Source organism: Priapulus caudatus, unplaced genomic scaffold (genome assembly GCF_000485595.1).
Source record: "Priapulus caudatus unplaced genomic scaffold, Priapulus_caudatus-5.0.1 Scaffold60, whole genome shotgun sequence".
Taxonomy (NCBI): domain Eukaryota; kingdom Metazoa; phylum Priapulida; class Priapulimorpha; order Priapulimorphida; family Priapulidae; genus Priapulus; species Priapulus caudatus.
Genome location: NW_014577121.1, coordinates 43651 through 55191, shown reverse-complemented (window position 1 = coordinate 55191; position 11541 = coordinate 43651). Strand labels below are relative to the sequence as shown.

Here is an 11541-nt window from a genome sequence, read left to right as displayed (position 1 = left end):
AGGGGAGTTTGTTAGTGAGGGAAGCTGAAGCAATTTCAGTAGTGATGTGTGTTCATCATATAGGTCGAGTAGATCATCGTTGTCTAGTTTTTGAAATGGTATTATGTTGTCAATACATACATTGCAGTAAAAGTTATTTGTAGTAGTAGAAAGTAGATTAAATTCAAGCCTTGTTAGCTGGGTGCATTTTAGGTGACACCAGTTTTGGCATATGTCACACAGTAAACAGTCCTGGTTATTTTTACATGCGTTAGTACATCTAGTGCATGGGAAACTAACCATTCAGAGGATATGTCAATTGAGACTTACTAGGCTCCTCAGATTTAGTTTGAGTACTGTCGAGGGGTATAGCCCAGCTTTTGTAGGTGTTGCATAGATTTTATGGGGATTGATTCTGTGTCTTCAGATTTTTTAATATAAATTAATCCATGTCTGGTCCATGCAAACTTGTAGTGGAGCATTTGTTTGCATTGCCTCGTGTGGTAGTAGAGCGTGCGGTTCGACTGGGTCAGGCTCTCATTAATAAATATTTGGCCATTAGAGGAAAAGCCAAGATCTTTTGCAGTGCCAGCACATTTCCTGCCAGCAAAGAATTCATCTCTAACCGTCCGTCTAACAAATTTTACAATAATTGTCGGGTGGGCCCCAGATCTCGGCTTTGGCAGCCGGTGTGAGATGCTGATATCATTCTGAGCTACGTCAACGTTCATCTGACTAGCTATCTTAGTTATTAGGGAGTTAGTACATTCCTTCTCTGTTAGGGGGACTCCCGATATTTCAATCGTGTCTCGACGCCCATACTGATCAAGATCATTGATAGTAGTGTTAGTATGGTCTAGTTGACGCTCTAGTGCGTTGACCGTAGATTTCAGTACTATATTTTCTTCCTCAACTATCTTCATGCGGTTCAAAGCTCTATCTAGGTTGGTTTTTATAGCATCATATTGCGTCGATAAAAACTCTTGGCTAGTTTTTATTTCGCCAATATCCCTGAGGATCGGAGCTATCTTATCGTCAATTGCTTGTATAAGCTCACTTTTTATACCTTCAATAGATTGCTTCAGCCGAAGTTCTAGTCCCGTCAGTAGTGCATTGATGTCCAAATCCGTCGTGTGTCCGAGGTCTTCGTTTAGGTGTTCGTGTAGCGCAGAGGTAGACTCCTTTGACCTCTTGCTCCTAGACATACTTATTCGTGGCTGTGCCTTGTAGTATGTCTCTAGTAGCTGTAGGGCCTAGTTGCTGGGCGCAGCCATCTTGAGATTACTAGGATGGAGCCGTCGGAAATTTGAGACTTGTGTGAAGCCGTAAGGTGCTGATTATTGCGGGTATCTTCTTGTTGTAGTGCTTCTTGATATGTTTATATTGCTTTCTGGTATAAATTTAGAGATATTCTTTAGAATTTTAAGCTAGTTATACAACTAAAACCCGGACAGGCAAAATATATGAATAATCACAGTTACAGCGCCATCTGCCGCACTTGTATTCAATATGTCAATATGTCAATAGAACCATTACATATAGAGCACACATGTTTACTGGTAGTTAAACATCTCTATCCCCATCTTTCTCCTACATAACTATTACCATCTTGACAAAGTTCTACTAAGTCATAATTAATCATCACTGATAAACAGTCTTGAGACAAAATCAAGGATAGACAACACTACAACATATATAAGTTTGGGATGACCATTTATTACAAAGTATGTAATGGGTTCACAGCTGAACAGGAGGCGTACTATTAACCGAAAGTGCCATAATTTTACGTGAATCAAATGCCACCTTTTAACAGCCCCCTCCACATTCTTCCATTCCAAAACAAACACGGAGTCTTAAGCGTTCACAACGCCTGCTGATCTTAGGTATGTCTTAGTATGGCCTAGTCTCTGGTTCGGCCGCGGCCGCCGCTGCGGCTGCTACCCTGGCGTGTGTTTGTGCCAGATAGTCAGTAAATTCCTGGTAGGGTGGCTTTGTGAAAACAGTCTCCTTCCACAAGTCGGGTGTCAGGTAGCTGTAGGTGCGAGCGATTGCCTCGTATGTTGCCTTTGCTGCAACAGAGATATTTACCTTTAGTGTGCAGCTAATTAGCAAGCACAATGCCTGCAGTGTGTACAGACAATTCTTCCCATGTGGTTATTTAAAAACAACAACAGTATATCAACTGCCTAAGCACATTTTGACCACCATAATTACTGACAATAGTTTTATTTAAAACTGGACAGTTTGTGATTCATATTATTTACTATATGGTAAAATGGCCAAAATCTTCAGCTATCGAAAAGCAGCATTTGGGACTGGTGTCTTTATCATATATGCATTTTCCATTTGCTTTTGGCGAGTAGACAAACGGCTGTTTTATTTGCTGCGACTGCCGCTGCACACTGAAGAACTCAAAACTTGCAGTAAAAAATCACGGCATGGCATTGGCGGGGATAACAACTCACCAAAGTTTCCCAGTGTGGATGTGCTGCCCCTGGCCGAGGTATAGCAATCCTCTATGCCGGCCATATGAAGCAGCTTCTTGGGCACGGGCGCAGACACGATACCAGTACCGCGTGGGGCAGGGATCAACCTCACAAGCACGCTGCCACACTTACCCGTCACCTAAAACAACATCACAAAAACCCATTGAATTCACACTGAACAAATGTTATGCTGATTTGACCACCAAAAAGCAGTCACGATAATTACCTAACAAATACGTCTACAGCAATATCATTTTTCACAGAAATTTAATTTCCCTGATGAAGCAAAGCAACTAGCACATTAGACTGAGGAAGAAGTCTACAATTTTAGCCTCCTGAAAAATGCATGCAAACAATCGGACAGACACCACGTAACATGATTAGGGACCTTTTTCTCAACCGGTAGGTTTGCAGTTATGGCAATTCTCATTCAGTAAAGGTAACGCTGTTTTTTATTTTCATAGCCCATTGCAGAGCTCCAAAGGTGTCCTAAGATTGTCATCATTATGAGAAAGCCAATGAACTGCACATTAACAATAACAATTTATGTGACCAACATCATATCTCTTCACTTCATTCTGAAATGTCCGAGATGACACAAACTACATTAGATTACGTTCGAGACATCTCAACAACAAGAACACTTACCTTGCAAGGAACAGTGTGAGGTTTTCCAATCTTGTTACCCCAGTAGCCTCGACGCACCGGCACCACAGACAACTTTGCGAGGATGATGGCGCCACGGATAGCAGTAGCCACTTCCTTGGAGCACTTCACTCCCAGCCCAATGTGACCATTGTGATCTCCGATGGCCACAAAAGCCTACAAAGAGAAAGACACCAGAGTGAAATAAACCCGCCGTCGCACACTAGACAAAGCACCCCGTGACCTGTTGGTTTGATTGGCATGTTCTCACTCAGTCAAGGTAACGCTGATTGTTATTTTCATACCGCTCAGGTCCAAAGGTGTCCTAAGATTGTCATCATTGTGAGAAAGCTCCAACATATAAACTACACCTATTACAAATCAATAGGAAACCAGCAGTGTACACAACTGCAACTAGCATGGATTGTAATCGTCTGAACCTATAAACCACAACAGATGCCCACCTTGAACCTAGTACGTTGACCAGCACGAGTCTGCTTCTGTACAGGCATGATCTTCAGCACCTCATCCTTCAGGGCAGAACCGAGGAAGAAGTCTACAATTTCAGCCTCCTGAAACACGCATGCAAACAATCGGATAGACACCAAGTAACACGATTAGGGACGTTTGTCACAACCGGTAGGTTTGCAGTTATAGCAATTCTCATTCAGTAAAGGTAACGCTGTTTTTTATTTTCATAGCCCAGTGTAGAGCTCCAAAGGTGTCCTAAGATTGTCATCATTATGAGAAAGCCAATGAACTGCACATTAACAAATTATGTGACCAACATCATATCAAAATATCTTTTACCAAATATCAAATGGTACAAGCTTGTAACAAATGCGCTTGGGCATACATACTGTTAGACATGTAGCACGAGCACCTGCATTCATAATTCATGAATACAACTCTTCTAGTTGCCCTATACTTAAAGGAACAGTAGCCTCTAGGTTCTAGGGTTATTTTCAGCTAATTTAGGTTATAATTGCGCTACATAAAAAGTTTCATGGTTCAATCACCATTAGAAATATTTAAAAAAAATGTTTTAAAACTAACGACTACAGTTTGATTACAACGACGGTGGCGCCACTCAAAGCGCACGATCTGAGAAGTTGCGCAAAACCACTTTCCAGCCAAGGGCTACAGACCGAGGGTATTTCTTATTTATTCATTTAAAAGCAAAAGGATTGTAATATCTTATAAACGACATATAGTTTCAGTTATAATATGGATAAATTTGCCCTAAAATGAATATCGTTCGGTTAAATAGCATTTAGGTATAAATATAATTGCACTTTTGTGATTAGCCCTCGGTCATTTACCTGCAAAATAAAAATGCAAATACGCAACTTTTTCAGGGTGGCAGCACGGTCGCGGGTGTCATGGCGCCGTTCAAATTTCGTAGCGTTGATGTGTAAATAATTAATTAAGTATCTGGTGACAAATACATGTGGGTATAGACGATTTGTTATACAGTAAGTACAGTTGTATGCAGTAAAATCCTAGAGGCTACTGTCCCTTTAATATAATGCTCCTCACCTTGATGGGCAGAGAGAACAGGTAGATCTCTTCAAGCGTCTTGATCTTCATGTCTTTTACGAGTCTTCCCAGCTTTGTCACTGGCATCCACTCCTTGTCACCATCCTTCCCGCGACCCCTGCCCCTACCACGGCCTCTGCCACGCCCGCGACCACGTCCCCGGCCACGACCTCCAAAACCGCCTCGAAATCCTCCACGTCCACCGGCAGCTGCTGCGTCTGCCATTGCTGAAACACGAACATGACTCATTCATGAAATAGAACATATCCGTGATCTTTTCATGGTGCAAACCATATTCAAACCCCGAGTGGCGTACGAATTAAGGAGTTACTACACATACTAACCAAAGCAATAGGATCGACTGAAAAATTATTGTTGGAAACAACCGAATATAGGATAACTACTGTAGGCGACATGCAATTTCAAACGGGATCACTTCGAAAACTCGATCACCAACTACGTTCATCTCGGCATACATATGATGATAATAAATCGTATTTACCCCAATACCATATACACTAACATTAAACAAACTCATTACTGTAATAAACCACTGTAATGTAGCGATTAAATGAGATTTACATACGGGCAACAAAACTTACGTGTTCAATTCTCTGTACTTATTGGAAAAGAGGTCTCGCGAAATCTCGCGATAATGCAGCATTGCTGGAGGAAAACTGCAGCGGAAATGTTTTGTTATGCTGAACTTCATGATATTTAGGACCTTGTCGTGATTGTTTTGGAGGAAGGTAGGTGGAATGAAAAGTTCCTGTAGTCAGAGCTAGAATCGTCATTCAAAAAACCAATTGACTAGAAACACACATAAATACTTGGGCGCGGAGATCTAGTTTCAAGTTAAATGATCAAGAAGGGCAGCAATAGGGCCCTACTGCCAATAGGCCTACAGACTACAGAGTACAGTGTCAGTGCCAATGTCAATGACAGGAATGTTACTGTGTTGGGGGTTCAAGCAGGTAGTCGGTACGGGAGATTACGGTACGCATATATTTGCTAATATGTTGACTAATCGTGCGTCAATAAACTCAATATTCACAGAGAGTATAGCTAAGTCTAAGACATGTGTCTATAGTCAGTATATAGAGTATAGGTACGTATCTAGAATTTTAGAAATTTAATCATCTGTAATTACTAATTGAGTAATTCACTTCCGCGCGCATATATTAAATATTATTTGCTATAGGATCTATTGACTAATCGTGCATCAATAAACTCAATATTCACAGAGAGTATGAATTCAAGCCGGTACGGGAGATCATTTGCATAATATACCCTGTGGCTATATGCCCGGCAGCCTGCACCCTAACCCTAACCCTAACCCTCCTGTTTACTTGAGAAATCACTGAAAATTAAAAACTGCCGGGCATTTAGGAAAACGAAGACCGTGCCCGGCAGCCGTTGGATATTTTCTAAGTGTCGATTGCGAGTTCATTCGCTCAGTGATCCGAAGCTAGGAGAATTGGGCTAGTTCGAATATACAGCCCTAACGAAAATTGCTTGACATTTCTAAACAAAGGTAGAATACTTTGGATCACGTAGTACACTGTTTACTTGAGAAATCACCGAAAATTAAAAACTGCCGGGCATTTAGGAAATCGAAGACCGTGCCCGGCTGCCGGGCATATAGCCACTTCGCATAATATATTCTAGATACCAATAGACACATGTCTTAGCTATACTCTCTGTGAATATTGAGTTTATTGACGCACGATTAGTCAATATATTAGCAAATATATGCGTATCGTAATCTCCCGTACCGGCTTGAATATAGACACCCCCTACTGTGTTATGGTCTACTCCCCTACGTTACCGTTGGCGTTGTGGAGGTGCATTGTTGTTAGTGGCGGCACTGCCGTGAACTCGCAGACAATGACAACTATTGAACTGGATAGTAATAGGCGATATTACGTAAAAAAACTATAGACTAAAAATTTAGGTCTGAAGTGTGTAATGTTGTGTTAAACTTACTATTAGTAAATAGTAATAGTAACACTAACTGTAAGTAACACAACAATGTCAACATTAATTTTAATTTTAATTTAAGACCGTAATAGTATTACTAAGCCTAGTCTAAGGTGGTCTGGATCTGGATAGTTTACTGCGTAGCCCACGGTTACGTGGATAATAATGCAGGGACATTCTGTAAGGAATAAACGTCCAGGGCTATAGTTAGCCATGAGGTGTGACCTAGCTTGGGTAAAGCCAGGTAGTTAGCCTTTTAGCTGAATGGCACTGAGGGTGGTCACACCCAGAGTTTTTTTGCGCCCTCAGTGGTTCTTTTTACGTCCCCATTGGCCTTAGTATTACTGGAGACGTGGTATTCAGGTCCGTAGGCTGATCAAATTCCTAGGGGGGTGGAGCAGTGGCAGATTCAGGATTTCAAGGAGGGGGTGAGAAACAGGTGGGGGTCTGGGGGTCTTCTCACAGAAAATTTTGAAAATGTAGATCGCTGGAGATGGTATTTGAAGCACTTTTGAGTACATGTACAGCCTTCATTCTGACTACGAGTCACGACAATTCTCTTTTAGTAGAACAATTTATTTTTTTTATTTTGCTCCAAAATCTAGTTGGGGCAACTGCCCCCCTCCCCCGCAGGCTACCGCCCTGGTATGTTAATTCAATAATTATAGCTGTGGCGAACAAGGGCTATAGTTTTAGACTAGAGCTAGATATGTTGATACTGCAAATTCAGTTTAGTACATGATTTTATAATTTGCAAATAAACAAGCTTAACTTGTAACGACATTATACTCATAATAGCATGGGACACTAGGTCTTATTACCTTATCCTAGGTCTAACACTGTCACTGAGGATTAAATCGATGGATGATCGGGCCAAAACAAAATATATGTGTGGTTACCGTTACATGCCGGAAAAAAATAGGGTAGGTAGGTAGGGGAAACATTTTATTTTCTTGAAATATTTTATTTACGAACCATGTCCGAAGGATGTGCGTTGTGCCTTTTGAAGCAGGCACCAATCATGTCAGCAGCAGTCAGTCAAATTTATTTTTTTGACATTCATTTTTCAGTCAAACTCAAAAGCAGCAGTCCAATTCATTTTTTTTTTTACTTTAAAGAAAATTGACAATTAAAATGTTTAGGGTCGCTGGGAATAAATAGGGTCGGTCGGGAAACCGTAACCACAGCTTTATTTTGTTTTAGCCTCAGTATTAAGCTAAGTCAAGTTAGTGTGATATTTACTACCATTTGTCTTATTATTTTGTCCATGCAAATGCTGAAGCAGTTTTAAATAAAGGGGTGATAGTAGTTTTCTGTGATCCATGTGCAAGTCGAATTGCAGAATAGTGCACGTACCAAGATAAACAAATGCAAACATGCACATGCAGGTCATTTGGTCAATCATGCACCACATATGATACCTGTATTTGAGTTGAGATTAAAGTGAGATAAAATTATATGTGCAGGGCAAGCTACTAGTTATGATTCAATCTCCTACTGGACCACAGGAACTGGCCCTACATTTTTTGTTTTGGTACTATGTCTCACAATTATATCACACTATGATAGCACATGAAGCAAATTATGTGCAGTACAATGACCCTTTATCTATTTGAATGATATTTCAGACACCTACACTCTAGTATCTATGCAATATATGTAAACACAACAATTACTGCTTTCTTCCCCTCAAAGAGTTATCTAAAACGTGGTATGCAACCTTGCCATTTAATAACACATGGTGCTAGTGGGTATAGACAGTCCATTTTATAATGAGAAAGACACTGTTAAATATGTTTCTTGCTATGCTACCCAAGGCACTGGCATATAAATAGCAACAGCTGACATTTCTGGCATCTACCCCGCGATCATAAAATAGGAATAGCACCTTAGAGCCAATGCTGATCTTCACACCAGCCTTACTGAATGGCAAGATGATGCTTATACTTCCATGACAAATTTTCTTTGTAAGCTCTAAAAATATTTATTATATTCACAGTTTCACACTTTGCTATGCGAGCACGTATACGTTTCATTGTACACGTTAAAATTTTGTACTGCTGATCAAGTGCCTTAATTACTGCACTATTCTAGGATGTGGTACCATCGTGAAAAAGCTTTCACACTGAAGGCATTTGAAAGGCAAAATTATAGAAAAAATATAGCCAATGTCAATCAGATCTATTGAACTAAAACTAGAGCTAAGCTCTTTGTTTTTATGATCTGGTATTTGTCGTGGTGTCTGGTATCATTTCTTAACAGGGAAATTGTATTAATCATGCTGACATCAGAGCCAGTGTACATCTGTAGACAGATGCTAGGTCCCAGATGAAGCATGTCGGTGGCAGTTGTTGGTGTCATCCAAGGAATATTACTTAGATGTCCTGTTTGCTGAAAGCCTGCCCAGGTCTCAGGTCAGATTCTAGCTACTGTGGCATACTTAAAAACGTTGCCCTTCATTGGTTCGCAATAAACAATGAAAACCGTGTGTATAAATTGGCTGAATAGAGGACATTCTGAGAATGTTGCAGAAACAGATGGATACATTTATCATGGTAGCAGCCACACGTGTTTGCAAATGTTGAATAGTTGGTAGTTGCACTTGACCAGTACTGGCAGTACACCTGTATACCATATATTAGTGTTTCACGTAAGAAAATTAGTGGGATGCTATAAATTGATGTCCAGGATATTCTGAGGAGAGTTATTGACAATCCTTTGGCCCACCCAAAACCTCAGGTTCCATTACCATGATAAACTTTTTATATATTACCCATGATGTGATCTAGTAAAAATAAATATGAAAGCAACGACATATTTGTACTGATTTTAACTGACAAACCTTTACAGTCAGCACATGTTCTGATTCAGTAATATCTGATTTTAAAGTCAAAATGGCCAGTTCAGTAGTATATTGGGTATTACTATTAGAAAATCTCATTATTAAAGTTTGCCAATTCAAAACTTTATTGTCGTAAAACAACGGGTTCATTGTCCAAATGTGAAATTGCCCTTAGATTGTCAGCAAGACTTAGTTAAGTTTAGGTTTGGGAATTATGCGATGTTTTTGCGCATGCACGTCCATTTTTCACTACTTCAGTTGCATCCGATGCACAAACGGGTACTAAATGGTCTAGATGCTACAAACGGTCTAAAATGCTAAAGGTCTAGAGCAAAAATTTGCTACAAATTGGTACTAAATTCGAACTGGTGTAGGCTCAGTTGTTTTTTTTATTGAAATAAGGAGTGCCAATAATGGTGCTACTGCACCTATGTTGAAGAGTGGCAAGATGCATTAGTACCATCTTGTGGTGATCCGTGGATGTGAAGGCAGGATACAGTGGCATTGGGCATGGTGCCCCGTGGGTTTCATTCAAATTGGATGTGCAACTTGTCTGCATTTATGTGGTTGTCAATGTAATCGAGTTTGCTCAGGCATATATGCAGAAAGGGAGTGAGTGGTTTTCATGCCAGTGGTCTTCCTCCAATGATCATTTCAATCTTCCTCATAACAGTTCATCGTTTAGGAGGTACATACTGGTGAAAACCATATATATATGGTTATTATATACAGCCTGTCTTTAGAAACATGTACAAGGCCACCATACATAAGGCCTTCTTTACGCAGGATCATGTATAAGACCATCACATAGGGTCATCCAGCTGCAACTGTAAACTTGTGCTGTTTTAGTTGCGTTTATGTTCCAGGCAATGAGAGATAGCAACAGTAAATAAATAGTGCAGGGGAAATGCATTGCAGTGTCTCTGCCAGTGCCACTAAGCGCCGAGTAGTGCCCCGTTCTCCCCTGCAGGCTAAACGATACACGATACACCCACGATGAACTAAGTGCACTGTGTGGCAAGCCTCGGTGGTAATTCAGACGTTGTACAGGCTCCAGGTCACCACTACAGGTGAATGCATGAAAACCTACTGTAGTCTGGGCCAAGGAATAGAATCCTTCGCAGGGAATAGAGGAATTCTTGTCAAGAGGCTGGAAGGAAGATCCTGGTCGAGGAATGGAGGTTTGGCGGGGCAGGGCATGTACTCCTGAGCAAGGCAGATTGATCTGGAAAAAGACGTCAATAACGCTAGGCTTAGTTCCCACAGTTCGTTTCTACGGGATGCCAAGAGATCAAAAGCTAACAAAACCCTAATTAAAAACGAAAAAGATGCTGTAACTGTAAGGTTCATATTCATCTGCAGCGCTGCCGATCGATTTATGCATGCACAGGGGATGTCCCCGTCAAACCTCCACCGCCACGATGGAATAACAACATCCATTCAGATCTGCATGGTTTATTTGTTGTTGTCATGTGATGTGTTGCTGAGATAGATCAGCTGGGTGCGGTTCTATAACTAGCCCCCCTCCCTTCCTCCTGTGTAGTGAGAGGCACTACTGTATCTTACTGTCTCTGTCAGTCACTTGTACCCTGGGTGTCAATCGACAGGCTGCTATCTAATCAATGATGTAGAGCTTCCAGACGGTGAGAATAAGCGTTAACAACGCCTAGACATGAGAAGGCTGGGAGTTGCACAGTAATAGCACGTGGTACTGTATCGTTAGCTAGAGCCCGGAGATGAAGCATTAGTGGCACACTGGCATGGTGGCCTACAGAACCGTGCCTTGTTTGTGCGACAGACGCAGAGGGCGGAGTTGTTAGCGGCCCTGAGTATCTCACGTGTGGATGCGTCTAGTGCCACCGTAGTCAAGGTCGCAGATGTGTGAAGGTCAAAGCCATACCTGCCAGAGGCACACATGAATGTAGGATTTGATTTTGTAATGTCGGTTGGTGGCTGTGTCCGTTTCATCTGCCCACTCGTCTCGATACATCTCCTCCTAGTAGGTGTTCATTGTGATCACTCCTGGGAAAATATGATCATTATATATCATATCATATATAATCGATTATA

At 41.1% G+C, this 11541-nt stretch overlaps 2 protein-coding genes across 2 annotated transcripts in view; one reads left to right on the top strand and one right to left on the bottom strand.

Annotated features, from left to right (window-relative positions):
* Positions 1-1675: 1675 nt before the first annotated feature.
* On the bottom strand, positions 1676-5292 carry LOC106821146 (40S ribosomal protein S2). The gene is made up of 6 exons (XM_014825834.1): positions 5252-5292; positions 4650-4876; positions 3575-3682; positions 3114-3287; positions 2445-2604; positions 1676-2048 (listed from the first exon to the last, which is right to left on the bottom strand). The coding sequence occupies exons 2-6, from the start codon at positions 4872-4874 to the stop codon at positions 1870-1872; spliced, it is 846 nt and encodes a 281-aa protein (XP_014681320.1). The 5' UTR covers positions 4875-4876; positions 5252-5292; the 3' UTR covers positions 1676-1869.
* Positions 5293-5306: 14 nt separating this feature from the next.
* LOC106821129 overlaps positions 5307-11541 on the top strand; it is a gene marked incomplete at its 3' end in the record, with an annotated part of 49314 nt that continues 43079 nt past the window's right edge. The window contains exon 1 of the mRNA XM_014825811.1: positions 5307-5398. The remainder of the gene's footprint in view (positions 5399-11541) is intronic.